We start from the raw sequence: 27,639 nt of genomic DNA on the forward strand, positions 1-27,639 counted from the left end.
AGTCACTTCAAAGGATGCTGTTATAGATATTCAGATACCGGATAATGAAACAACGTTTAAGTTTTTTCTTCCTGTATCTTAGGTAAATAATAATAATAATAATAATAATAATAATAATAATAATAATAATAATAATAATGCAATGATGTAGTTTAAATGTATATAGCGCCTTTAAAAGATAGATAGATACTTTATTGATCCTGTGAGGGAAATTGCAGTGCAACAGCAGCTTAACACACACAACACAGCCACAGTGTAACGAATGATACAATAATAATACAATACAATACAATCAGTACAGTGAGAAGTGCACTAAGAAGAGTTACTCACAGTCCAGGACACACAAAGAACAAACCAGAACAGAACAGTACACAGAAAAATCGTATCACACATATGAATATAAATATAGATGTAATATAGATATGGATGTAAATATAGACATAAATGTATTGCACAGGTCCCTGGCATATATTGCACAAAAGTGGTTGTAAACGGGAAAAAGAAAAAGAAAGAGAACAGATGTAGCAGTAGATGTGTATATGCGTTTAGTCCAGAAACAGGTCACTGTCGATGTTGCCTCTGCCAAGACGCAAGGTGGTATCTTCTTAAAGCAGTTTACAGGAAAAGACGGGAACAACGTTTTGCAAATTAATGATAACTGGTTACTTCCCCCCTGTTCTGTTTGTTATTGACATGGTTATGAAAGTGTAGCTACTGCAAATTGTTATCGCTACTGGGTCCTAAGCTCTACTGTGTATTGTTTTCGTGCCTTACGCCACGTTGTCGCATATTTTGTCTAGGGGTTGCAAAAAAAAAGTTGAACACCTGAAGTTTGGGTGGCAGGCAACTTAAAGCAACGTTTCTTGTTTTTGACGGACGGAGACACAACAGTGTGCTCAGTTAGAGGAGTTCCGTAAGACTTCGGGGAGCGAAACTGTGAGAATAAGCAATACTGTAAATTACACTGTAATACGACTCCGGGAGGCTAAAAGTTCTCAATATTGAGTGACGTATAGAAGAAGAGGTTTATATATTTTTCCTCAAAGAGTTTCGTTATTGCTCAGCGGTTAAATTAAGCCCCTATCAGCAGAAAAAAAGCAGATTTCCACAGTCTCCTGCCGTAGCAGCTTGCGGACGTTACAATAACTACACAGTACCTGCTGTCCCTTGTTGCGGTCCGTAGTGCTTTAATCTTTCCCTAAACAGAAACATTTCGCGTCACTGTGTCCCATACGACCGCGATCGCGTTTGCCAGAAAATGTTTCCGAGAAGCACGGCTCTGAATTTAAAATGACTGAAAGCGTCTTGGAGGAAGGGCTTGGAGATACAGCCCGACAGCCATTGCTTGGAAACCCGGACGCCTCAGTCCGTAAGTCGGGCATACTGTAGAAGAAACTGCAAGCTCTAGGAAATGGGAATATTATTTTGCCACGGAAGATTCTATCCACATCTGGATTAAAAATTCACAGCAACACCCGTGTGTTATAAAGGGATGAGCTGTATTAATCTCTGTAACAGTATTTGCATGATTATTGTTAGTTTGTTTCGTTTTATTGTTGGACAAAATACTCAAAATTATCATGGGTTTGATGGCACTGTGATTTTACTTGTAACCTGGAGCAGAAATACAGTATCAGTATCAATTGTTTTCTTAAGCAGTTTGTGTTTGTTGTTGCAATAAACTTAATTTACGTGTTTAAATAAATGATATGATTTGATGAAAAAACCTTTAAGGTGAAAAGGGAAATAATATGCATACAGGCAAAAGTGTAAATTTAAATGTTTATTAACATGTCACGTATATGTCTGACTTGATTTCTACTTTGTTAAGCATTTTATGGCCAAAAACCCAAACAGTGCAGTAAACTCAATATTTTGGACTTCCAGGAATCAAGGACAAGATTCATTTTTTGCTTTTTATTTCTAGATTTCTATTTACCATCCAGGGTGTACCCTGCCTTGTGCCTGTTGCTAGCTCTCCCATGACCATGTATTGGATAAAGCAGTTAGAAAATGGACGGATGAATGTTGGAATGAAAGGACATTCCTGTTTCACTAGATGTCAAAATGTGTTTTGCAGGGAAGAATGGGAGGAATTTTGATGAAGAAGATGGGCAAACCAGATTCTCCTATGAAGAAGCGGTTGAAGAAACAGGTACAAGAAATACAAGCAGCATACTTAAAGACCAGTCAGACTACTTTGGGGGTACTGTATGGATAAATATAATAGAAACACTAAACACAATAAAATAAAGGGTACTAATTGAGATCTTGTACAGTTAACGATGGCTTTTTTGTTTATGAATGCTCAGGCTTAAATATTACTAGCAGGCGGCAAAACAGCAGTGTCATTTAAACGAAATGGCAAACTTATGAAAAACAAACCGTTTAACCGTTCAAACTTTGGTTCCTCTTCACAGGTCTTTTATTGTTCTTCCTCCTCATGTATTAAGCTATCAAGACATTTTTAGAAAGAAAAAATCAAGGGATTGAGAAGGTAACTTCTTCACTTGAACAGTTAGGTGGAGTTTACATATCCAGAGTACACTGGAATCAATGGGGAAAAAAAAAACCAAATACTTGTTTCTAACGTCCACTAATGCCTTTGATCTTCTTTTAGGTTTTTAATTAAATGTTCAATGAGGAAAAAAGAGATATAAGAGAGAGGTAATATATGAGTGCTCTATATTTTTGGAAAATTATTAAATACTGGTTAACATTTCCAAAGTCTAGGGGGCTACTTTCAGTTTAATATGTATATGGCATGTACTATTACAGCTTTGCAATTATTTTATTTACTGTATCAGCAAATTCCTTACTGTGAATTGTAAAAATATCAGAAGAGCCAATAAACGGTATTGTGTAATGGCTATCGCCAAGCCTTGGGGGATTGTTCTTGTCCGTGTTCCTACAAATGTAGTGTTAAACTAGATTAATGCAGTTAGGCTGGACCCATGTGGTCGTAGGGGATCATATTCTTTTTATGTGCTGAACAATTACTTCCGTCACGTCGCGCAGTTTCACGCAGTGACCAGGGGAAATCCTGCAGAAACAGTGTCTTCACTTCACAAGGGTTGCTTTGTTCCAGTGTCTCCCAGTCTCTTCAGATGCTTTAACACCTACTGTATGCTTGTCTTTTCAGAGGAAGGCCTTTTCAACAGCAGATATGACAGCATCTTGTAAAAGTGTTTTTAAGTCCATACTCACATTCCCTTTAAACTTCATATGCCCTGTTTAAGGGGCCTTATTTCATCTTGACAGAAGCTATTACACGTGTTTAATCGGAACATTATTATGGTGCTTTTTTCCGTCTTTCCCTCCTTCTCCCATGGCAGGGTTTGGTCTGTTCCACGGTGCTCTGTTGGTAGTGTGCGGATGGGCCAATGCCAGCGATGCAGTGGAGATCCTTTGCGTTTCTTTCCTGTTGCCTACCGCACGCTGCGACCTGCTGCTCAGCTCCTCCGACATGGGGCTGCTCACGGCCAGCATCTTTCTAGGTACACAGTGCTGAATCTGAGGGGCTGCTGTTTGTTTGCACCTGTGCTTGTGTTTGCCTCGTGTTTACAGCTGTTGGCAATATATGTGTGTGCTCTATATTCTTAGGCAAATGATAACGTTAAGTATAGGTTTGTATTTCCAGACTCCAGGGGGCTACTTTCAGTTTAATGTGTATATGGCATGCTATTACAGGCTTGTAAATATTGTATTTGCTGTATCGGCAAAATTCCTTACTGTGAATTGTGAAAAATATTAGAGATCCAGAGGCACATTTCTTAGTAGTAAAAGCAATGCCACCTTCTGAAGCCAGGGCTATTCTGCTCTCCATAACAAACAAAAAACATTTCAATTGCACAGTGAACTGCAGACCCATGTAACCTATGCTAGATCAGATATTCCAAATGAAAAGATGAAATCACTCAATAACGATCTTCTTAATAATATCTTTCATCTTATTTAAGATGAATTTTTAGGGAATCTTACTCCCCTCCCACAATACGTAAACATATTTGGAAACAACAAATGGGAGAGGGGAAAAACAATATCCTCTTGCACTCCTTTTTAATACACTAGAAGACTTTCAACTACTTGTAACAGCTAAATTATACAAGAAAGTGGCACTTGTGTAAATCCTCATTTCATATAAAAAAAAGCACTTTAGAGTATTGCCTCTGAAAATTCTGGACATTAATCCTGTTAAGTAAAACTTGAAACTCAAGAAACTGAATGGAGCTTGGAGTTCGTCTGCGCTGTATTCTGTGAGAAAGCAAACAATGAAGATGAATTGCTTTCCACTGGGATGTGCTTCTGTGTCTTCCACTGCAGGGATGATGGTTGGGGGTTATGTGTGGGGCTACCTGGCTGACCAAAGGGGGCGCCGCAGAGTCCTCGTTCTCTCACTGACTGTGAATGGTGTTTTTGGAGCACTGGCAAGTCTGGCTCCTATGTTTTGGCTGTTTCTTCTGCTGCGTTTCATCAGTGGTGTTGGGTAAGTGTCTGTGTCAGAATCGGTGAGCTAGTGAACAAGATAGGGGCTTATCATGGTGGTTCTGGGTCTTGACGTGGGTCTGTTTCTGTCAATGATGAAAGCTTGTTCCTGGCTGTGGCGGCTCAGGGTCCTAACCTTTACCAAACACCCATGAACCCCTTTAATACACTGTAGAATTTCAGCACTGCCGTCTAAGGAAGGCTTAGGATGTTCTGTCTCTTTCTACATGCTAATTATACATGCTGCGGTTCCATTAAAACTCACTTCTACTGTCAAGGAATCATACTGCTGTTTTTCTTCATTTTACAGCATTATAGAGATTTGAAAATGAATAAATAATCATTATCCAGCAATGTCAAATGCAAACTGGAGATCTGTAGATTGTCTAACCTGCAGGATTGCCTTGGAGATTCTAGAAAATAAGCTGTTGGGACAGTTTCGACATTGTGCATATAGCTCATTGCCTCTCATGCACTTCTGCAGGATTTTGCGTGAGCTTTAGGCTCACGAATGTGCCCCTGACTAAGAGAAAGGAAGCCATGAAAAGCATACTATGAAGTATTATTATCCAGTTAAAACTCCACAATTGTCTGTGTTCTCCGTGCTCATGCTGGCCTTTTTCCCCTGCAGGGTTGGAGGCTCCATTCCAGTCATCTTCTCCTACTTCTCCGAGTTCCAGGCACGCACCCGGAGAGGAGTTATGATCAGCGCCTTAGCCACTTTCTGGATGGCCGGAAACATACTAGCAGCAGGTATCTGATCGGGAGTACTCCAGTCATCTCCTCTTTGTAACCTGTTAACAGGAGTAATTGAAGAAAATAAGTGTTTTTAAAAGATTAAGGTAACAATTGCTCTGGAAGCTGAACACTGGACTGTAGTGGGTATTTATTAATTACCAAATGTACCCTCTCAGTATGTTGTTGCCGTATGTATGTTAACATGCACACTAGTCTGTGATCATTTAGTCATTGGTTGATCCATGAAAGAATACTGAATGACTGTTGAAGATATTAGTACCCATCTTGTAACATCTTGTTACAGTTTAATACTGTGTCAGAAACCATAGTCTAAAGAAAGGTTCCCCCTTAAGCTTCCCAAAATAGAAAGGAGCTAAAGCTTTGTAACAGTGAAACTGGACAGGGGGAAGAATCCAGGCAAGTTGGATTTCTCTGGTATGCAATAGCATTTAGAGGCTTTTCTTGTTCAATGAGTGCCCTGGGATCTGTAGTACAGCTCTGCATAGATGTGCTTCATTAGGCTATCGATTTAGGTTGAAATGCCGAGCAGCTTCTGTTTTTACTTCAGTTAGAACATATTGACCATTGTGATCAATGTGAGCTGAAGGACAAATGAACACTTAGGCAGCTCTTACAGAATTCAGGTCACATATTGCACTTGTTGTTTAACTGCATGACATTATTCAAGGTGAATAGTACAAAAGTAATTTGAGAGAAGCACAAAAAAATATGGTGTGTCAGACACAGTCAGCAAATTAGAAAAAAGAACAATCGAAACATTTTTTCCCACCTGTATATCAGTTTTAACAAAAACTGTTTCTTTTGTTCCATTCTTTTTCAACTTCATTCATTAATCATAAGGATATGCACAAGATCCATGCTATTTATTGAACTAGAAGTAGATGAAGTCTGTTCAACGTCTTGTCAAAGTCTGTGCCTGTGGAAGATGGGATATTTTGCCCTTAACTGTGAGCTGTCATCACAGGCTTGGCTTGGCTGGTGATTCCAAGCACTTCCCTGAGTTTCCAGCTGGGGTCTTTGCAGTTCCAGAGCTGGAGGTTGTTTGTGGTGCTGTGCTCCATCCCCAGCCTCTCCTCGGCTCTTGTGTTTGGACTGGTTATGCCGGAGAGTCCCAAGTTCCTTATGGAGGTACGGAACTGAAATTGAGCAAAACTTTTGTCTATCATCATTTCCCCCTCCTAGCTAGGGGCTGTAATTAAGTCCATACATCTCCTCAGTTATGTCCTATCCAAATCACCATAACATCTGATCAATCCAATACAAGCAGACATTGCTTAACCCTAGAACCCTTGAAGTGGATGGAAGTGGATGGAGCTCTCTTGAGATTCCTAGCCATATCTGTTGCAGCTTGTGTGACCTTCCTAGTCATTCCATATGATGGGGTGGCCAAGATCAGACCTGGAGAAGCGCAGCCCAGCATGTCTCATAGGTGACTCTTAATTCATGAGTTTGTAAAGATAAAGTAGCATGATCGTACTTACTGTCCCCCCCACACACACTCCGTTTTGTTAAAAGTGAAATTTCTATAAATATAGGTTTATTCCATGCTGAAAAAAAGAAGAAAGAAAACACACATTTCGGCCGTGGAGCCTTCTTCAGGTGTCAATTCTGGACATTCGTCTGTGCTGTATTCTGTGAGAAAGCAAACAATGGAGATTAGAAAGATGAATTGCTTTCCATTGGGATGTGCTTCTGTGTCTTCCACTGCAGGGATGATGGTTGGGGGTTATGCGTGTGACACCTGAAGAAGGCTCCACAGCCGAAACGTTGTGTTTTCTTTCTTCTCTTTCCAGCATGGAATAAACCTATTACTTGTTCCTTTGCAGCCTACGCATGCTGACGCAGCTCCCCACCTGAACTTTCTATAAATATGTTTAAGGTTCACAGTGTGGATGTGAGGCATGGAAGTGCTGTGATTCACTACCGGGATTTATATAAATGTATGACACTAAAATGCTTCCCTGCTGTACCTTCTCCTTAAAAGCTCTTGATATGAAGTCGTTGTGCTTGAATGTATTAATAAACACAGCAAAACACCAGAACCAGAGGTTTTCAGCTTCTTTTGGTGAAAGACAGCCTTTTAAGATATCCCTCCTCATATGTGTCCTTGATCTACGCATAATTTTAAATTGAAGCCTTTAAATATCGCAAATATCTATTATAAAATGTTAAAGGCAGAACTGCAGGTGTGAAAAGTACATTGTCCTCTGGTTGATACTCCCCCTGAACAATGAGATAGACAGACTTAGAACACATTTTTATAATGGCAGTGTGAAGGGTGTAGATACTTCTTTCTGTTTTGAACAAGTTCAGGTCTGCTGTTGACGTTCCTTGTACATTATTGCACAGGCTGGACGAGAAGCTGAAGCCATCGCAGTCTTTCAGAAGATGTTTATGTTCAATCACAGAGGCGATACCAAGCCTTTTCCGGTAAGCAGTTTGGTTTTGCTGCTAACTGTTTTTTTAATAATGATCAGATTAGTGCACAAGTTTCTCACACCAGTTCAGTTTATATGGGAGGAGCTTTTCCATGAGGTAAACCACATTTATAAAAACACATATGTAAGGAACATGGCAAAAATCTTCAACATGAACTGTGGAGAATGGCATTGCTGTAGTGCCATTATTATTGGCTGCTTATTCAAAAATTATGCAGAATGCTGATGTAAAGGAATAAAAAAGTCAAATTACCAACGTTTGGTCTCTTGGTTCAGGTAAAAAAAAATAAAAGAATAATTTGACCCAGTGTTCCAAAAATCCATAAAAAGAAAAAAAATATTCTGGCACATGTACATTAAAACGTCACTGATGGTGACCCCTAATGTTGTTTATCTAATCATAGATTCTATTAATTATTTAGTCAGCAAAATACAGTATTTTGTTCTGGGACAGCCAATGGCTCATAAAAGAACATCACATTCTTCTTGCTCCATAGAAAGAGAGAGATGTATTTCTTTCACCACTCTGTTCTCATTTTTTAAAGAGCTTTTACTGTTTATCTTGCTATGCTATTTTTATTTCGGCCTTTTCTTTGCTAAGTTGCATGGCACATTTCCTGCATCTAAAATGCTGTGTTGCACAAATTCCTTTTAAAAGCCAAGGCAAGCCTAATTAAGCACAGGAATCCAGAAAGATGTAATGCCCAGAATTGTTGCGTTGCTGTTGGCATCGTGCATGTGCACCAAGCGGTTTAGAACATCAGGATAATTTTAATAGACTGAACAAAGTTCATTACCTGCTCTGAATCAAGAGTCAGATGTTTCAACTTTTTGATTACAACGTGTAAGACCTTCATTTTTGCCAGCTCTTTGGATGTCTAGATCTCTTGAGCTTGGGAAGGGATATAAAACAGGCACTTATTAATTAAATACCCAGCCTCTTATATCTAAAAGGAGGTAGAACGGAGATTCTGATTGTCAGTGTTTTAAGAACAGAGGACACATATACCTTATATTATGTTCCGTGATGTATTGGATGTGAAATAAAGATTAATGACAGAATTTAGGTGGTTTTAATCTTTTTCAGACCTGTAATATATTCTCTTGCTTGGCTGCATGACAGGACTTTAAAACGGGCAGTGCTGATCTATCGGCTTCTCTTGGAAAACTGGCTTCTGCTTCTCTCTCTTACTACTTTCTACCCTCTAGTGGCATTCTTTGGTATTGCAGCAGATGGAGCTTCCCCTTGAGGTACAGTAGGAAAACCTATTCTGGAGGCTGGTGGTGGGGTGGGTTCTTCTTTTCTGATGAAATGGTCTAGAAAAGGACCCTTTCGACACACTGCTGCAGAGCAGCATCTTCTGAGGGTGACTCGTGGCAGTCATCAGGCACTCACTGCCTTACTACATTGCAGGTTAGGAGAAAAACGCCTAGCTAAATGAAGGGGAACTTCAGGTAGGCCAGGTAGAGCAAGCCCAGAATTTTATTTTTCTGAGGACACCGGGCCTAACACCCCTGCTCTGCCCTGTAGATGGTGCTATGGGATCATTCATGTGCCGGTACTCAGGACCTCAGGTTAACTTCAGGTTACAGTGCAGAGTTCCTAGTTATCATACTGGGGCCTTGGTTTGGCAGTTCTGGTTCAGACTGATGAGTGCCACGCTGGTCCAACAGCAACCACTTACAGTGAAGCACGCTTTCTTAGAGGGCTCTCATCCTGGCGCTGACCAACAGCAGCCTTGTTAAGCCTCTCTGACTCTGTATAGAAGAACCTGAAGACGGCTTCATAGCTGATGTTGTTTATTCTTCTTTCATTTTACTTTTTTCAACATTGTTACTGATTTTCTAAAAAAATGTTTGGTGAGTCCCTGTATCTAATGAGGTAGTCACTCCCTTCCTTCAGGAGCTCTCTGGTTTAAAGACCAGCAGAGGTATGGTTTGTATGAATCCAGGGGCATAAAATTAAGACAGTAGTTATGCACAAGTGGTTCTAAATATTACAGCTTCTGGCTTTTATTGTTTTCTGTTGACATAAAACCTGGCTATGCCTGTCAGTTATTTTAATCCCATCTAAAGAGACCAACCAGCATTCTTCTAGATCAGCCAGTAAATGGATAAGAAGGGGCCTTGTTGCTTCTTTCAACAATGGACAAAATGTCACATTTTACATGTTTAAGATTGCCTTCAATAATTTTAAGTTTCTAAATGTCTGCAGTTAACAGCCTCAAGAAATAATTACAGAAAGCTCAAAACACTGTTTAAAAAGGGTGATTTAAATACATTTGTCATTTTTTAATTAATTGTGTTAGCATCTTAAACAAAATAAGGTAATGCAATTATTTATTTTCAATGAAGATTGCAGTCCTAGCACTAAGTGTCTGGAAGATAATTACTAAAACACACACAGGAACTATGGGAGGCATTAATGGAGGCAGTTCTATGGTTGTAACTAATTTGTTGTTTTTCTCTCCCACAGATATCAGGATTACGCATTGTTTCTGGATCTCATAAAGAACACGTAGTGCCCAACACAAAACTACGCAGGCTCATCCACACACTTAAAGAGGTAAATTGTTTACTGAGCTGAATGCGAGAAGTCAGAAATGCTTGCATTTGTGGTTGTATCCAGGGGCTAATTGCAGTATGCTTTTAGCCAGTCTTTTCACCCTGTTTTCAGACTAGCATAGGCTTTTAAAAAAACATATTTTAAATTACAGGCTCCCCTTTACTTCAGCTTTGGAAGAGACATAAAAAAACATCATTGAATTTTTTGCACTGTACCAGTCAGATTCGGAGTTCGTTTCCTTTCTAAGAAAGGACTGTTGAGAGAAAGAAGAGCTGTGTTCTACTACTGAACTAACTGCTTTTATTTGTCTTTCAGGGCTTGAGTCCCATTGGCAAACTCTTTACTACCCCACTAACATCACGGAGTGTCATTCTCTTTGTCATATTCTTCAGCATATCATTTGGGTATGTTTGCAGGCCTACTCTGTACACTCAACTGTGTTCCTTTTTTGCTTTGAACCAGTTATCTTTTATTTTACAGTTCTGAGTGGCGAATTATTCTTTGTACACAGAGCATTAACATTAATGCATCACTCAGCAAAACCTCAGGTGCGCAGGTGGGTCTAGCAGTGGGGTCAAATCCTCTTTAAGCAGTGAATCAGATTTTCGTAGACCACCCTGATGGACATCAGCGAGTGTGATGCAGACATGCAGAGCGCTAAGCAAAGTGTTGTGTAAAACAGACCCATCAATGGGGAGGTACAAGTGTGATGCTCTAGACTAGATGGCCACCTGACTGCATGCTGCTGCATTGATTACGTCCCGGATCCTCAACTGCTGCCTTTCCTCATAGAGCAGTGAACTCATACCTGCTTATTGAGGTGAAGTAGAACAGGACTGAGCACTTATCACAGGACTGAATTTGCTTCCCAGTGTTAAACATGCATCACCGATGAAAAGCTCGTATTGACTTCCAATGGTGACTTCCAAGTTGTGACTTTCACAGAACCCTCCTGTTGATCGTTCCTGTACATGATATTATCAGCATATTTTGAACTTGAACTTGCTATAGAAATTGTAATTTTTCTGAGAATGCTGTGCACTTCTTGCTGTTGTATTCTTTTGACACACAGTATATTTTACAGGTCTTTATGGTGGCATTTTCTCCATTCTGTATGTGAATGTGGCTTTGGAGGTACATTTAAGAACTGAAATAGTTTTAATGGCATGTTTGTGTGGTGTAGCTGTTAACCAGTATAAATGATAAGTTATTATGCAATTGTGGTCAAATACTCCATCAGAAAACCAAATGAACAAAGTGCAAAGAAATTGCAATGACCAAAGATTGAAGATATTGAGGAAAGTTTTTTTTTTTAAATAGTATGTTTTTTAATTTATAGTTTAAATTAAAAAAGGGTAACTTGTTACATATAGCCTTTCACTTTAAGGGAAACTAGATCAGATCGCACTGGAAAGTAGACAAGGATCTCCGCCATGACACCAATGCGTTCATATAAATTAGCAGCTCAGCATTTGGCTCACTGTCTTGCCTTGCCTGGGTAGGTATTACGGCCTCTGGATGTGGTTTCCAGAGCTGTTCAAGAGGACAGAGGATGGAGGCTCCCCTTGCTCCAACGTGTCCCGTTCCTCCAGTGTTCACCCTGAGAACCACACCTGTTATCCTGTCCAAACTGCAGGTGGGCGTGCTCGCCACTGAGTTGACCATGTCTCGAACAAATACATAGCTGTGGCCTCTTACACTGTCACACGGCCTTGCTGCATTTGAAATTGTCTGTTTTCAGTGGTTCTTTCTAGTAATTCTATAAAACTGTTAATTAATTCATACAACAATTCCATTGTTACACAGCAGAAAGACGTTGTTGTATGTTCTGCACGGGGTGAAGGGAGGAATCAGGAGCAGTATCATTGATTGGCTGGTCAGTTTATTGGCTGGTCTTCTGTTTATTTACAGTGTATATGGAGGGCTTTGTCACAGCTGCTGCCAATCTGCCAGGCAACATCCTTACCATCCTGCTAATGGACAGTGTGGGAGGAAAGGTCTTAATTTGTGAGTATTGGGAAAGATCAACCTGAATTCAAGGTTTTCCCATGACACTGTCATAAATGGTTTAACTGTATGCTGAGGGACCGTTTTAAAATGGTCAATTCAACATCACTGTGAAGTACGTTAGAAAATAGAAGGGTTTGATCACGTTTTTACTATAGAACCTGGTAAGTCTGCAACAACATACATGTTGGTGAAATGTCATTTTTTTCAGCAATCACTAAGACCTCCTTAACCCTAGATGTTTTGAAAAGTAGAGTGGGCTGTGACAGCAAGGGCTTTTTTGGAGTTAAGGGATGGCTGGTTTTAATATCCTATTGCTTTGTATTGGTATGTGTCATTGGGTCTGTCCTGGTTGTAGCCTTTAGCCTGCTGGTGTCAGGAGTTAGTGTCTTCTTCATCTGGTTGGTGAAGACCAAGCTGCAGAGCCTGGCCATGTCGTGTTTGTTCAGCGCTGTCTCCGTCATCTCATGGAATGCGCTGGATGTCATTGGTGTGGAGCTCTACCCCACACAGCTGAGGTGAGCGAAGATCGGTTTCTGAGATGGCTTTTTGTTTTGTTTGTTGAGAACTGTGAACTTTGTACATACTTTTCCTCCAGAAAGTGTTTCACTCGCATGTGCATGAAATAAAAACATTTTAACTTCTGAGACAAACTCCTGACTGTCTTTTAAGGGGAAGCGGGGAAAAATTTCTCCCAACAAGTTGCAGGAGGGTTTTCAGTTTTTCAGGCTTTTTTCAGCTGCTAAAAAGATAAATCCCTCAGGATATTGACCAACAAGCAGAGGAGACTGTCTTGCCCTGCTATCAAACCGATTCACAACTGGTTCTGTTCCTTTTCAAAAACCCAAGATTGCAGCAGAGACAAAAGGGGCCAGTTCTTGCTGAATTGCAAAATGTCTCATGTACAGAAATCAAAACCCTTAACTTGTAGTGAATGAAAATGTGAGGCCTCATATCTTTTACATTAAATGTGTGAGTTAGTACCCTAATTCTTTTCTTCCCTTTTACCATTGCCCAAACAACAGGCAACAAACCATCTTCATTTGATACTTTTAGTTTCTGGCCTTAAATTAACTTGTACTCTAGCACTTATCCCAGGTCTGGAAGGATTCAGTTTAAATGGCTTATAAAAAAATGATATAAGAATGGTATAATGTGCTTCTCTTGCAGCCCCAAGATTGCAGATGCTTGTTCAAAAACCTCTAGCTGAAGGGTCTTCTCTTACCTTTCAGGTCTTCAGCTCTTGGGTTCTTCACCGGTGTGGGCCGAGTGGCAGCCATTCTTGGCAACCTGGTGTTTGGTCAACTCTTGGACACCAGCTGTGCTATTCCAATCCTGCTGGTGGCAGCTCTCTTATTCAGTGGAGGACTTTCAGCAATACTGCTGCCTCGGACCCTACAAACAGAGCTCACATGAAGACCAAGAACCTGCAACCCTTGACTTCAGACTTTTGCCTTCAGTAAAAACACCTGGACCCTTTGCTTTATACTGTAGGTTTTGTATTCTGTAATAAAACTTGTTTTATTTGTATTTTGGCTTTAACTACTTTTGGAAAAAAAAGCTCTATCCTAGAATGGGAAATTATGGGTTATTTATTTGCCAAGGTCAAACCAGTAACTCAATATTTAGAAATTGGTATATCTGAGCCCATTCTAAAAATCCACTTACAAATTAAGGTTTCTAACATATGCAAATGTTTTTAAAGGAACCTGCAACAATTTGAAATTTTTAGGTACCATTCTGAGCCTCAAATCTATTCAACCTGTAGATTACATTACAGGTAATTACATTTATGGAATGTAATTGTGAATGGTTTAATATCTTAGCAATACTCAGGTCCTCCAATTGCATAGTGGTTTAATAAGATTGCTTGCAAGCATACTTTGCAAAAAAGTGATACTCAATTAGTCCCAGAAATACAACCTAAAAAGCAAGAGAATGCTGGCAGGTACCCACAATATACACAATAGTCCACTCATCTGGCAAGCATCAGGTTTCTTCACAACAGCAATAGCATTTAGTCTTTACTCTGCAAAGCTATCAGATGGTCATTTTCAATCTCAGCTACAGTAAATGTTCCAATTTACAGGGAAATTCATATGATGAAAATGCAAAATGTTGTAATTGACATCACCAATTTAAATGTTGCTGCACTTCATACTTTTGGCTACCCACCTTTCAGCTTGCAAAAAGTAATTCCTTAAAGGAGGAAAATAAAATGCATATTCAACCAGAAAGCCAGGAAGGAGGAAGGTTATGCCAAGAATAAAATGGATCATTGGCCAAGCTTTTGCAGCAAAGATATGCCAGGTAAAGGGTACAAGGAGAACATCATGACCATGGTTTAAGAGAAGGAATTGCAACTGCAAATTGCTTCTAGACCTTACACTTCTGTAACATTGTAGGTCGTTAAACCTAGGAGACTGAACAAAAGAGGCATAAACTCCTAGTGCCAATTGTTTTGTGCTTAATCCTAAGGATGCTGCATCCATAAGCTTAATGGCTTTGGCCAGCTTTTCAAGTTCTTTGAACCTTCACTTTTCTACTAACATACACGAGTTATGAAGGCTCTGTACTTGTAGTTTTTAATACCAGTATTGCCAAGAGCACCAGCTTTTACACTTGAGCTTCACAGATTTAGTGCTTCCCTGTTAATAAACTGCAATTGACAAAATTGAACTGCCCCAGCTCCATCAATCAGTACATGACAAAAAAAGGTAGCATCCAATCTTGGCGGAATAAGAACCTTGTCTGCTGAAGTACAGGTTAGGAACTGCAGTTCTGGGAATCCCCAGATACAACTGGAGAACTCAAGTGTCAACTTGAAATGTCATGTGGGTGCATTTTACAAACCAGTACAATCAAGTAATGCTTCAACACCTTTATTTGTGCCCAACATCAGTAGAACATCATACTCCACATCTGTAGGTAACCGCAGCAAAGTTTGCAGACCACAATGAGGTAGAGACCTTAGAACACTAAAAAGCAGCTGGGCTAGGCAACATCGCAACAAGCTCAGCAGGAGAAAAAAAAAATAAAAAAAAGATCTTTGGCACACTGCTTCAGATTAACCTAAAAGGGAGGGGTGGGAGGGGGAACAAAAGCTGCATTAGGTCAACTCTAGCTCCTAGTACATTCTAGGGAATCTAAAAGTTCTCTACATTCAACAGTAAACAAGCAACATCTCAAAAAAAAAAAAAAGGGGGTCATGGTCATAATAACACCTGCCCTTCTGCGGATGTACAAAAAGAAAAGTGATTAAAAACCACTAAATCTACCCCTCTCAAGTGCAAATTAAAAAGTGAAACTTGATTAAAACTATATACAGAAATCCAAGTCAATATCCAGTCCAGTTTCATTTCCATAAATCTAATCATTTGAATTGAAAAAAAAACTGATATTCTACCAACAGCCCCAGACACGCATGGGGGAGGGGAAAAATAATTTAAAAGCCGCCAGGTAGATTTCCTTTTCAGATTCTCCCCATGTTGTCACGACTTAAAACTGTTGTGTAAAAAGAACTGGTAAAAAACGGCGTAAAAATTTCTGAAATGCAACTGGTTAAATTAATCCCAACTCTCATCTTCCAAAGTAAAAAACACCAGCTGGCTGCACATGAAAACAGCAGACCAGATGGAGAGAAAAAAATTTAAAGGCACTGTATGGCAACTGCCAAAGTGAAAGGCAATGATACTTGCATTATTGTTCATCAATATGCAAGGTATGAGGGAAAAAAAAAGAAGCTTGTTAAAAATCAAGGAGAAGGCGTTTGCATCAACACCTGAACCCTGGCCTGGATCTCTCCAGCTGTGGCGACGAGTCTGGGAACTGCATAATGATGGGCCCCTGTCACCCGAAAATGTCACTGTGCACAGTGCCATTGTGAATAAGTAAACAGCAAAAAAGTAGCAAGTGCAAGTGAACTTTCTACAGTATTCTCTTGGGAAGTCCTCCTAGAAATGCTGTCCCCCCGGTCGAGGAACCAGCACTCTCTCCACGCTGGGTTCCACAGAAACCCCTTCTACAGCAGAAACTACAGCATCCATGCTTCAGCTTAACTGGAGTCACGGTTCTTTTGGTTGCGCATCAGCGGGCGATGGTTACTGAGGATGTCCATCGAGTGCTGCCAGTGCCAGCAGGAGCGACAGTAGTACTTAAAGCATGCCTGGGGAACACAAGAAAAACACTCATGAGGACATGGCTAAAACCAGCTTATTGTCCCCCCCCCCCTCAAGATTCACACAATTCTCTTGGGAAACTACCAGATTGAGTACAGACCACATACCAAAACATGGTCAACCCCCTTAAAAGTGTACTTCACATCACTTTCCACCAACAAAGAATCAGCTTCCTTTTATACAGCTCAACCGTCTCCATTCAGTCACGTGGGATAAAGGCAAAATGTTCCTTCACCTGATCTCTGCAGAAGAATGGACCTGGCTGGCGATTGCACACTTGGCACATTGAGTCTTCTAGGTATGGATCGATCTGAACCTGAGGAACACAAAATATTTGTTTTAATTCCCCATGGAACTCAACTCGTGAGCTTCTGTTCACACGTTAGGCCAAACAAATACAAAAAAAAAGATGCATCCTTACCTTCTTTGTGAACTTGGAAGTTTTGATCTCCACAAAAGCTGCACTAACTGCCTTCAGGTAACTACGCTGGCTGTTAAACGTCACACGCCCAGAGCCTGATTGCAGAAAAAGAAAGTTTAGGTTCCACTGAAGGACTCAAACTTAAAGCAGTCTATCAGGTTGACAATTTGCAGTGAAGAGAAAAATGAAGACTGCCTTAAGGGGTTCAGATTCAAGGGAGCTGCACATCACTTCCACAGCAACAAGGCACTGTTTCAACTCAAGTCAGCTTGCCACCTATAGGTTTAGGTGCTGTACACTTAACAGATCAACCAAACCAATAGAACCAAATGAGCACTTTAGGAAGCAACTGGATTTTAAAATGACCAAAGAAACTTGTTCTGATTAGCTTAGTTGGTTATATAAGCACCCAGGAATGGTCCCTGGTACTATTTGGGTGGGTGAATATAGCTAACCTTGTAGACAGATGGAATTCATCTTTACCTATTGGATATTTGTGCTTGTCGGTATCAATCCCAGCATATATCACTCCTCCAAACAAGTCATTCATGATGGTGGCTAGAGCCTCTGCATTGAGCATCCCATGCAGAGCCCCTACAAACACAGTCTTGCTGGGGTCCAGCCGTTGAGAAGAGCAGCGTGCAAAATTACTGTCCGAGATGACCCACGGAATAACCTGCACCTGCAGGGCACAGGAAGACCAACAGCACAGCTTCACAAGAGGCTTCTCCCCCCCAAACTAAAATATTGACATGCTCAGGGATGACTGAAACAGCTTGCAAACTAAGTTTAGTTTTAAGTTGTAGAGGAGTCATCCCCAATTGAAGTTGGGGTCAAGTGTAATGTTTTTTGTAAATTGTGCTGGACTAATGGATGCAAACAAGAGGCCCTTCAGCCCCATTTAGCACATCTGGTATTTAGTAGTTAATTAATCCCAGGTGTATCCTGGAAGAAGCCAGGATATTGTCTTCAACATGGTGGGGAAATTTGGAAAAAACTCCAACAACCTTCTCCACCAAAGCCAAATGTGCAAGGCAAGCTCCTTGCAAGATGAATTCTCTCAGACGAGTTTAAAAACATGTGCATTGAGGGGTTTTGAGCTACCACTTAAAAACCACTGGAATAAAGAGCAGGTCAAGATGTTCAAGACCGTGGGAGCAATGAGAGAAACTGGATTCAATCCCACTTACATCCTTGCAGCGCATCCTTCGGCTGGACATCTTGAAGAAGTACTCGCTTAGGTCATCTGGGTTGAGCAGGTCCTGAGTGCAGGCTTGGAGCAGAGCACGTACAGACTTCTCCGACTCAAACACCAGGTATACGTACCCTGCCAGACAGCACGCAGTCACTTCAGAGCCTGGAAACCCCCCCCTCCATCCACTGCATAGACCTGCTGCTGCACACATCCTCCGCATAGTGTGAAGATGTGGCAGGGGATTTTCAACAGAACAATGTTTGCATGTTCCAGAGGGTGAAAAAAACATTCTTGAAGTCATTATACAAATTCAAAAGGGAAACTAGTCCAATGTCCTTTAGGCACTTGGCAGCAATGATGAAAACATTTTTGTAAAAAAAAAAAAGATTTATGCATTTCCTAGTACTGCACATGAGCAGATGTAAAACTGTTTCTTTGGATACATTTAGCCAAAGCAGCAAATCTGAAGAGGATGTTGCTTTCATATTTTCAGTGTTGCCATTAGTAGTCCATGCAGGTACCCACCTTCCCACACATCTACAGTACTGCCTTTATTAGTCCGTGCAGGTAGCCATCTTTTCACCCAAGTGTCACCTCAGACGGTCCCCTTGGAGTGCTTAAGAAAATTAAGACCTACCTACATTTTATTACCTTTTGGCATATTACCTTTCGGTGGGCAACGAGGGTGCTTGCCATCCTTACCAGGCCACTCAACACTCAGGGGCCCGAACACACGAAACGTGCTGATCAGTCCAGCTGTAGAGCAGACGTTCAGCCTCGGTTAACAGGCAATCAAGGCAATGATGCTGCACAGGTTTACACCCAAGTTCCATTATAACTAAGTGGATGTCACAACGTGACAGGTTCACCGCAAAGCCAACCCAAACTAATTCAGCATAAAAGGTATGTTCTAAAAGCTTTAGTGCTTTATTTTGCCCTTTCAATAACTTTAAGACCAAGCCCTTTGGATAGGTAAGCAGAGGAACTACCTTCAGTGATATCCCAAGGTACTCCACCAAGGAAGACCTTACAAGAATACAGAGGGTTCTTGTAGTTTCTTGGAGGCAGCTGTCCACTCCAGGTGAAGGTGGCTTCATTCACAGCTGAGGAACATCACAGTATAGAGCAAAAACCCGTCACAGAAGTTATCACACCAGCATACCACTTTGGATTTCCAAATTTACAAACGCCATGCCAGTCCTCAGAAATGTAATGCACTGAAGCAAATGTTACAATGTTACGAAAAAACAGGGAACCATTTTCTGCTAGGCAACAAATAGATTCAGGGCTGCTATTCTGACAGGGATGCATCAGTGAGAGACCATGACAAACCCAAGTGGACTTTACCTGCAGCCTGCCTGTGCAACCTGGCCTCTCTCTCAATGCTGAAAGGACCATCCGGACTGTCCAACAGGTCCCAGCTGGGCCACACCGATGCCCCAGGCCATCGCTTAGCCAGACTGGTGGGGGTGGTTACATTGGCAGCAGAAGCCAGGGAGAGTTGGTCCTGGTCAAGACGAGAACCCCCATCCAGCTTCAGGGGGTCTTTCTGCATGTTCCCCATCAGGAAAGGCAAGGGAGGGGAGATCCTCAGGGAGGACTGTAGAAAATAACAGCTTTAAATCCCAAATGACTTTGGCAGAGAAATTTTAATTCCAAGTACCCCACCTACCCCTAACATGGTTTCAAGAACCTGAACATGTCAAATCAAATTACTTGAATGAAAAAAAGCCACCAATAATAACAGAACAAGACTTGAGACCCAGGTTATCTTGGAACCAGAAAAGGAACAGCTAATGTCCTCCGAGAACTCCACTTACAAGCAGGTCACAAAGATGGTCTGACCCAGAGCTGAAGCCACTCAGCTCCGAGTCCGCTGGGCTGCTGGAGCGCGAGTCGAGCAGAGACCGCGACTCCAGGCGCGAGTTCCGGGGGGCCATGCCTGGAAACCGATCCAGAAAGTCGGTTCCAATGGGATCCAAGGGTGGTAAGCCAAGGGGTTTGCCCAGTATGTTGCCAAGAGGGCTGTTCAGCATGCCTAACACTGGGGGGGAAGACAAATGGAACCAGGGACCAAAAGTGATTAACAGGCATCTGTTCAGTTCCGCAAGTTTTCCTGGATAGATCCTCTATGAACAGACAAAGGATTATGCAACAGTAGTTTTGAAACGTACAGTAACCTAAACTATCCCCCAAAAAATCTGCCAGGCCATGGGCTAATCCAGTCATTTAATATAGTTTCAGTCACAAGGCAAAATTGCACCGCCTGTCAACACCCACTCCAAATACTCCTATATTAAACCGAGAACTTAACCCCTGTACAACAGGCATCAAGCATCACAGTTTACAAGTTACCAATTGTAGAAGCCCTTAAAACAAACCTATCAATTTTTTAAACTCAAGTAAAATGTCAGCTGCATGAACCTGGCCATTACAGAAACGCAGGAGTTTTAAGGGGACATTTTTCAAATTACATTCATGTACACAGCTTTTTTATACCCCTGAGAACTGGCTAAATTAAAAAAATCCTACAGACTAGCTAAAAAGGCTAATACCTCAGAGGTATGCAATACTTAACACCTCTGAAAAACCCCTAATATTCAGATGCAAGCAGCTAAGCCCACAGACCAAAATTATACCAAGACTGTCAAAACATTGTAAAGGAGGCAGATTTCATAATTAAGATAGCCAAATTCATATCACTTGACCAACCATTTCCTTGTTGAAAGGCTAGCTTGTTTTAATATCTGACAGTGCATTCTACTGTTCCAATTCTAAATCGGACCATTTAACAAAGGATAATGGGTTAAAAGCATCCTGTATATTTAAAAATAATGGAAGCAGATTATAGAAGACTGTCAACTTAGTGAAAGGATGATTCAGAGCAAGATGTATGCCACAGACAGTTGTACACGTTTTAAATAACTCACTCAAAAACACCATTTGGACTAAAACTTCAAATAGGCTGTACCAGACTTCCACAAGCTGTTACCAGTTCACATGATTGGATGCCGATTGAGATGTTAAACCCGAAACAAAGCATTGTAAACAATCAGCTGAGTGAATAAATTAAGAAATTTATCTTCGTACAAGTCCCTATTGAATTGGTTTCTTGAAACAATGTTCTTATTTTACAGTACTGAACACATAGCACTTTTTTACATTTTTAAACTATTTGCATCAAGATTAAGAACACTGAGTCTTTGCTATAAAGACATCTAACAAACCTCCCTATGCGTCTTGGGACTTTTAGAATAGGGATTCTTATTGCAACAGTGCATGACTCAGCTACAGCGGAGACAGGGTTTTAAACGTGTTACACAAAAATCAGATGACATGGAGTCACTACCTGGTAAGCCATTTCATGAATTTCAATTGCTAGTGGCCAGCCTGTTATGCCCCCACCCCCTACAGAACAAGTTTCTGAAGCTGAAACCACCATTTGAGCTACAGAAATCACAAAAGGTACTGGCAGGACACAGAAACTACCTAGTAATTAAGGGAGAGTTACAGAATTCACTTCCGAGAGTAGTAACCTGTATTTTACCACCAGGACCTGCACTGAGTGCTACAGTGAGTTAAAGGAACAATATTCCTCAGGCCGAAGACGGCCTAAATCAGAGCCACTTTCAAGAGCAGAGATGAGTACCAAGTGAAGCATCTTCAATTGGTCCTGTACCCATCTTTAAAGTCAAGTTACTACACAAATCTACACAGAGCGATGGAGGTAATGAGATTGCTTTTTACAGCCCATCAAAGCTAGCAGGGATGCATTTAACCTTGTGACATTAGGATGCTGCTTGAACCTACTGTACAATAAGGGGAAGAGTCTTTCAGAAAGTTAAAAATACATCAAGCAGGGATGCTGCTCACTTTGGACCGTGGGAACTTACAGGCTAAGCACAGTTCTTTCTAGAAAGAGCGTCACAGAAATAGGTCTGTCGATGCAAATCTCTGCACAACCCACATCTGTCGGGGAGCTAGCCAGAGCAGCAATTCAGCTACTGAATTTCACAAACTATACCATAGCCCTCAAACTGTTCAGAGCAGACCATTCACAGCTTATGCTATTCCGAAAAAAAAATTGTCACTTCCCTGAATCTCAGAAAGGCACCTTAAGCAAATAGTATCAGTTAAAACCGCCACATCACGATAGCCCATTTACCAGATTTGTACTTACTAGAGGGACTGCTGGTCTGGGCCGAGCTTTCAGCATCTGGGTTGCTCCATGGACGGTCCCACCCGGACAAGCTGAGGGACTGAAGGCCTAAACCCAGGTCGTTGACATCAGGTAGGACCCGAGAGGATTCCTGTGTTGTGCTGGGGAAAAGCATCCTGCTACCAACTGCAGACACGTCCGAGTCCTGCAGGTCTGCGAGTGTGGAGAGAACAGTGTTCAAGCACCAGCTCGGAAGTTAAGCAGAGAAGAAAAATCCTATTTGTAAAAACAACAAACAAACAAAAAAAAAAAAAACAGGCAGCTACTCTCCCTCAGGTCTGCCAGAAACTAGAGTAGCTAACCTGCAACTGTGCCTGGTGTGGCTGCCATGCATCTCCGTCTGCATCACTGACCCACCTAGCATGTGACCCGGGTGCTGATGCACTCGCACACTCCTGCTAATGACATCACCCCCTCCTTTCCACTTGCAACAGCATGCAATAACAAATGAAATTCCTTAGAAATTTCACTCCCAGACCGAGAATCACGCAGTGTGCTCTGAAGCTCCAGCGCTGTCTAGCCTACTTTTCCATTCCGTGCGCAGCTCCAGAAGCAGCGACAGCTGGGAAATAAAGGAGATCTCCCTGCTGTATTGTGCTGGCTCCAGCCTGCCAGCAGCACAGGCAGTCAGCTGCTGCTGCCGTCTGATCAGAAGTTGGAGAACGAGCTATTTGCACTGCCAGCTCCCCATCGCTCTTCAGAGCTGGACCGTCTCCAATTGCTGGCTACAGCCCTGATTCAGCAACTCCAGTCCGAGAAGAACAAATCTGCTCACATAATCACTTTGCTTCAACTTGGATGTCACTGCCCATCTGGCACTGCATTGTTTACCAGATATTAGACAGTCTTCTGAATTATCGACTACTGGGGCACAACGATAACTATAAAACACCTGACGTGGTGATCAGAAGGCAAAAAACTAGAACTTAACCTAGAGATTAATGCATGTCAGTCCACCATGCTAACAGTTGTAACAAACCTCCTGCAAGAGCTTGTGAAACTCCTAAAGCATTTCCAAGTGCACCAAGGATGGCAACCCTTTCCCCAGTGGGCTCACAAAGCAGTGGAAATGGCATAAATGTTTGTTGTTGTTGGGGGGGGGGGGGGGGGAGCTTTACATGTTTGCCTACTACACCATTTACCCTTACCAGTCCACATGACAAGCTTGCATGTTCGTCACATACTTTTCAAGTATTTGTTCTAGCAGGTTATGAACATCATTTCTGCTATACTGTATATGCAAATCCTTTTAAGCACTTAGACTTTCTCTAGGTAACCTAAATTCTAATACAGGGGCTGCAAGAAATTACATCTAAAAAGTAGAAAAAAGGTCAAAAACATCAAGAGAGGCAAAACTTGAATCCTTACAGTTCAAAACTGGTTGCCTTCTCTTTTTGGACCCATTAGAGTAACAGCAGTTGCTGCAGACAAGACAGCGCAGCATGAATCAGCTGTAATAGGTGGCCGACAAAGCAAGCCTTTATTTCAGAGTGCCTGCCAAGCCTGCCATTTTGACGCAAATAAGGAAATTCAGAAGCAATGGGATGATTCCAGTACTGAGCCTATCAAAGTTACCTTGAGAAGAAAATAAATGAACAAGTACAAAGTGTTCTACCATCCAATAAGCGGATTTCAAACCTTCATTTACACAGAAAACAGAAAACACTTAGCTATATTTACAAACACATTACAACATTAGTCAACATGTCAATGCAATGGGAATGTTCTGCTTTGGACTTGGAAGTAAAATTAGGATTCACTGTTCCTAGTTTCCAATCTGGACAAAATTGGTTTGCTTTTGGAGGTTTAAGATTTACCAGCCCAAATGTTAAGCAGACTGGTTCTGCAAGCACTTATGAAACCAAAATTAAGAAAACATGCTCAAGTCTTTGTCTTGTGGAACAACTGAAACCCCACAAAGGACTGTCAAACATTTGACCTCAAACCAACTCAATTCATGACTAATGTTTTTAATTTTTCAGAACAATGCAACTCCTTTTGAAATCCAATTGGCCATCACTGCCTCCACCCTAAAACCACATTTAGTGGATGCTGTTCATTACACTCAGTATATCTTTTGGCCATTAGCTATAGTTTACAAGCTTAGTCTTACATTATACATTTCAATTCTGGCAAAAATCCGTCAGGATGTTTTGATCAACATCAAATGAAAGACCCACTCAATGGGTAAACCAAAACAAACGAGTTACACTCCAGGATCAGGGTGACCTATGAACTGTGCTTGAGGGATTAAGGCAAAACTCCACTACAGACATTAAGAGAAAGGAACCCACAAGATACAAAAAGACTTAAGAAGGGTTTTCAAATGACAATCATCAAAAACGTAAGGCACTTCAAATATCTCGCTGGATCATGATCTGAACATGCATTTTGTCAGATGGCTTTAATGTTCTGCACAACTGCAAGGATTAATGGATGCTACAGACATCTGAAACTTCAATTAAGGAAAACTTCAGATGATAGACCACAAAAATTGGTCTAGATTATCCCAATTTACTCTTAACACAACCTAGAGGAAAGGTTAAACTCAAGTTTCAGCTTTCTAATCCTTAGAACCTCTTCAGCTTTCAAACCTCCTTGAGGGCTGCACTGGAATATTACAAGATTGCAATAAGTTAGTTTTCTAGCCTTCCAATTCCACCACCCCAACTCACATTTCACTTTACTTTAAAAATGATATTCGCAAACTCCTTAAGGTCAATAAAATGCTAAGCTTCTTAGAATGAAAACCCTTGTTCCCCCACCACATTTCCAGTCCTTCATGGAACAGAAGAGTTTACCACTGAGGTTGTCACGCTTTGTCTTGGTGATGGGTGTAGTGCACACCCCAGTAAAATCCAGCGAGTTCCCCAGCATGGTGTTCATTTTACGAAAGATATCCGCATTACTGCATGTTGACAAGGCTGGAGCCTCAGAGTCCCAGTGATCATGAGCTCTGGTCAGATCTTCCTTCTGTGGAAACCACAAGAAAAATGACCACCATACAACACGCACTAAAAACAATTCAGTTTTACTTACAGATTAATAAATGCTATGTGGAATTGTGAATTAAGATATGCTCTTAAATTACTAACGGGACTAGCATTTGCAATTGCAGTTCAATATTTGATAGCTTGCAAGTCCCTTTCAAAACGAATGAAAAAAAAAACTTTCCTTAGGATGGAATATTATTTTATATTCATCTACTACATAGAAAAAAGGAAAGCTTCAGTATAGTTTTTAGAAACGTTTTTGGGATCACTTAATCGTTTAGACCTTAAACACTTTAATTGGTTTAAAAAAAAAGCTTCGTATGCAGAGCAAAATTCATAGCCTACCATCACCTGCAATGGAAAAACGCTTTGGGCATGCGTACCGTGTAAAGAAATTTGAGAACTTGTGGAAAATCTAGAGATAGGCACGGAAAAGGAATGTTATTGCGACTTCGTTGAAGTCAACGGCTATTCCTTAGTTGACCGCTCAAGACAGCCATAAACCACTTAATCCTGTATGTCAAAAACATTCACTCTTCCATTATTCAAGTGACATAGGCCCTTGCATCAAGCGATATACACAAAGAGCAAACTACACCATTCCGCTAATACAATACTACTTCGTTACAGAACTGCGAAATAACTGCTGACGGAGGTCAACGTAATGCTTAAAGTTAAACGCTGTTTGAAGCGTTACATTACGTGCTACTTCGGCGGTAACAACTAATGATGGCGGTATTGCTGGTTTATTACAGTTACCGACTGATGAGCGCATTCTGCGGCGACTTCAAACACGTACAGACCAACATCAGCAACACGTCTCAACTCGCGGACCTGAACTCGCATCAAGCAGGCCGAGAAAACGCTCGCCGGAGTTTCTCACACCACGAGTTACGTCGTCTGTCGCTAGGCGTGTCGGAAAAAAGCGCACCGTTTGCGTTTGCGCACATTTCGTAAATTGTTACTTTAATAAGCGACGTGCACACTACTTTTGTTGGGTGGCTGGTTTGAGTTTCAGAATTGCATTCTGGAAAATAATTACCACACCAAAAAAAAAATAGCATTCCACTTTTAAACGCCGAGGCGTAGTGTCTGGCAAAATCGTGAAAAACACACGATAAAATCACGGACAGCAGTTAACGCAAAACCACAGGAGCTACAGGGAGACTACACCGCAAACACTTACCAAAGAAAAAGCCATGATAAAACAAAGGTTTCTATTCGAGAACCCACAATGAGAAGTTTCTTTAAACGGTGTTTGCGATAACCGTCTGACTTCTACTTATACCCTCCAAATTAAAATACAGAAATCTGATTGACCAAATGTGCGTCAGCTGACCAGTAGCTTCAACGTCTAATCGTTTCTTTAAAGGGGAAGCAATGAAGCGCTATTTCACGAAGAGCAGTTCACTGTTTATTAACGTTTTGTTGTTGGAATTATCATTCGACAGTTTCGCAAGAGTAGCTGTTGCTGCTGTTAAAGTATTTGTTTTGGGAAATTGACTTATCAAAAGCACGCATGCACAGACTACACTCGCATACAGACAGCATAATAAATTCTGGATCGAACAGTTGTTGAAGTCTGAATTTTAACGAATCATTGCTCAGGCATCTTATTGCATAAAGCTATATTTTGTTAGGTATGGGCGTGTGGCACAGAGGTTAGCATTGCTGATTCGTAGTGCAAGTACCGTGGGTCCCATTCCTGGTGTGCTATTTGCACGGAGTTTGTATGTTCTCCTCACGTTTGCACGGGTTTCCTTCAGGTGCTCCAGTTTCCTCCTGCAGTCAAGCGACATAGGTTAATTGGTTGAGTGGATTCTGTAATATTGGCCCTGGTGTGAATGTGTGCGTTTGTGTCTGCATGTGTCCTGCGATAGACTGGTGTCCCATCCAGGGTGTACCCTGCCTTTCACCCATTGCTTGCTGGGATAGGCTCTGGCTGTGACATTGTACTGGATCAAGAAATTTAGAAAACGGATGGATGTTAGCTATGACTCGACAAATCAATATACAGTATGTTACTGAAAACAAAAGTTGAGCATGGATTATCAAAAGTACTGAACCAAAGTTTGTTTAGTTCTTGCTTACACCAGTTTTGTAAAATAAATGGATTTCTCTGCATCTTAAAGCAATCAGCAATGCTAAGATTTCATTTAAACTTCTGCATCTGCTGAGTTGCTGAGTCAACTTCTTCACTGTCTCCTCTTTTCAGACATAAATGGACCTAAACTTATTTTCCTCTGTATCCCGTGTTCCTGAATGATTTTTGAGTCTCTGTAAATTGACTTGGTTAATGCTTTTCAGGCATTTACGAAGAATATCTGAATCAAGCCCACAGTAATTTTTGTTTTGTATATAATTTGGCATTTCCTTCA

At 41.1% G+C, this 27,639-nt stretch overlaps 2 protein-coding genes across 6 annotated transcripts; one reads left to right on the forward strand and one right to left on the reverse strand.

The window, feature by feature from the left end:
- The first annotated feature begins 741 nt into the window (after positions 1 to 741).
- On the forward strand, positions 742 to 13,785 carry sv2 (synaptic vesicle glycoprotein 2). 2 transcript variants are annotated; one of them, XM_088641744.1, is made up of 14 exons: positions 742 to 1,369; positions 2,081 to 2,155; positions 3,336 to 3,497; positions 4,324 to 4,486; positions 5,117 to 5,238; positions 6,209 to 6,372; positions 7,594 to 7,674; positions 8,892 to 8,933; positions 10,159 to 10,248; positions 10,564 to 10,652; positions 11,751 to 11,884; positions 12,160 to 12,255; positions 12,614 to 12,773; positions 13,488 to 13,785. In XM_088641744.1, the coding sequence occupies exons 1-14, from the start codon at positions 1,291 to 1,293 to the stop codon at positions 13,669 to 13,671; spliced, it is 1,641 nt and encodes a 546-aa protein (XP_088497870.1). In that variant the 5' UTR covers positions 742 to 1,290; the 3' UTR covers positions 13,672 to 13,785. The 2 variants fall into 2 exon arrangements, with proteins under 2 accessions (XP_088497870.1, XP_088497871.1); XM_088641745.1 differs by lacking the exon at positions 8,892 to 8,933 and having other exon boundaries at positions 753 to 1,369.
- A 1,336-nt stretch (positions 13,786 to 15,121) lies between these two features.
- On the reverse strand, positions 15,122 to 26,571 carry cpeb1a (cytoplasmic polyadenylation element binding protein 1a). Of its 4 annotated transcripts, none has more exons than XM_088641752.1 (12): positions 26,448 to 26,571; positions 25,070 to 25,241; positions 22,230 to 22,421; positions 19,870 to 20,093; positions 19,397 to 19,649; positions 19,039 to 19,152; positions 18,716 to 18,805; positions 18,045 to 18,181; positions 17,338 to 17,536; positions 16,855 to 16,949; positions 16,669 to 16,749; positions 15,122 to 16,420 (listed from the first exon to the last, which is right to left on the reverse strand). In XM_088641752.1, exons 1-12 carry the CDS (start codon positions 26,460 to 26,462, stop codon positions 16,310 to 16,312), a joined length of 1,683 nt encoding a protein of 560 aa, XP_088497878.1. In that variant the 5' UTR covers positions 26,463 to 26,571; the 3' UTR covers positions 15,122 to 16,309. The 4 variants fall into 4 exon arrangements, with proteins under 4 accessions (XP_088497878.1, XP_088497877.1, XP_088497879.1 ...); XM_088641751.1 differs by having other exon boundaries at positions 18,701 to 18,805; XM_088641753.1 differs by lacking the exon at positions 26,448 to 26,571 and adding an exon at positions 26,061 to 26,200 and having other exon boundaries at positions 18,701 to 18,805.
- Between the last annotated feature and the right edge of the window lie 1,068 nt (positions 26,572 to 27,639).

This window comes from Lepisosteus platostomus, chromosome 7 (genome assembly GCF_059453375.1).
Source record: "Lepisosteus platostomus isolate fLepPlt1 chromosome 7, fLepPlt1.hap1, whole genome shotgun sequence".
In the NCBI taxonomy this organism is placed as follows: Eukaryota; Metazoa; Chordata; class Actinopteri; order Semionotiformes; family Lepisosteidae; genus Lepisosteus; species Lepisosteus platostomus.

What these genes read in the sequence shown, in the direction of transcription:
- sv2 (XM_088641744.1), top strand. Translation starts at nt 1,291, where the DNA reads ATGACTGAAAGCGTCTTGGAGGAAGGGCTTGGAGATACAGCCCGACAG. An exon ending in TTCTTCAGCATATCATTTGG is followed by an intron (nt 10,653 to 11,750) that starts GTATGTTTGCAG and finishes TTGCCTGGGTAG; the next exon opens with GTATTACGGCCTCTGGATGT. An exon ending in TTATCCTGTCCAAACTGCAG is followed by an intron (nt 11,885 to 12,159) that starts GTGGGCGTGCTC and finishes GTTTATTTACAG; the next exon opens with TGTATATGGAGGGCTTTGTC.
- cpeb1a (XM_088641751.1), bottom strand. An exon ending in AAAGCGTGACAACCTCAGTG is followed by an intron (nt 22,422 to 25,069) that starts GTAAACTCTTCT and finishes CCACACTCGCAG; the next exon opens with ACCTGCAGGACTCGGACGTG. An exon ending in ACCATCTTTGTGACCTGCTT is followed by an intron (nt 19,650 to 19,869) that starts GTAAGTGGAGTT and finishes TATTTTCTACAG; the next exon opens with TCCTCCCTGAGGATCTCCCC.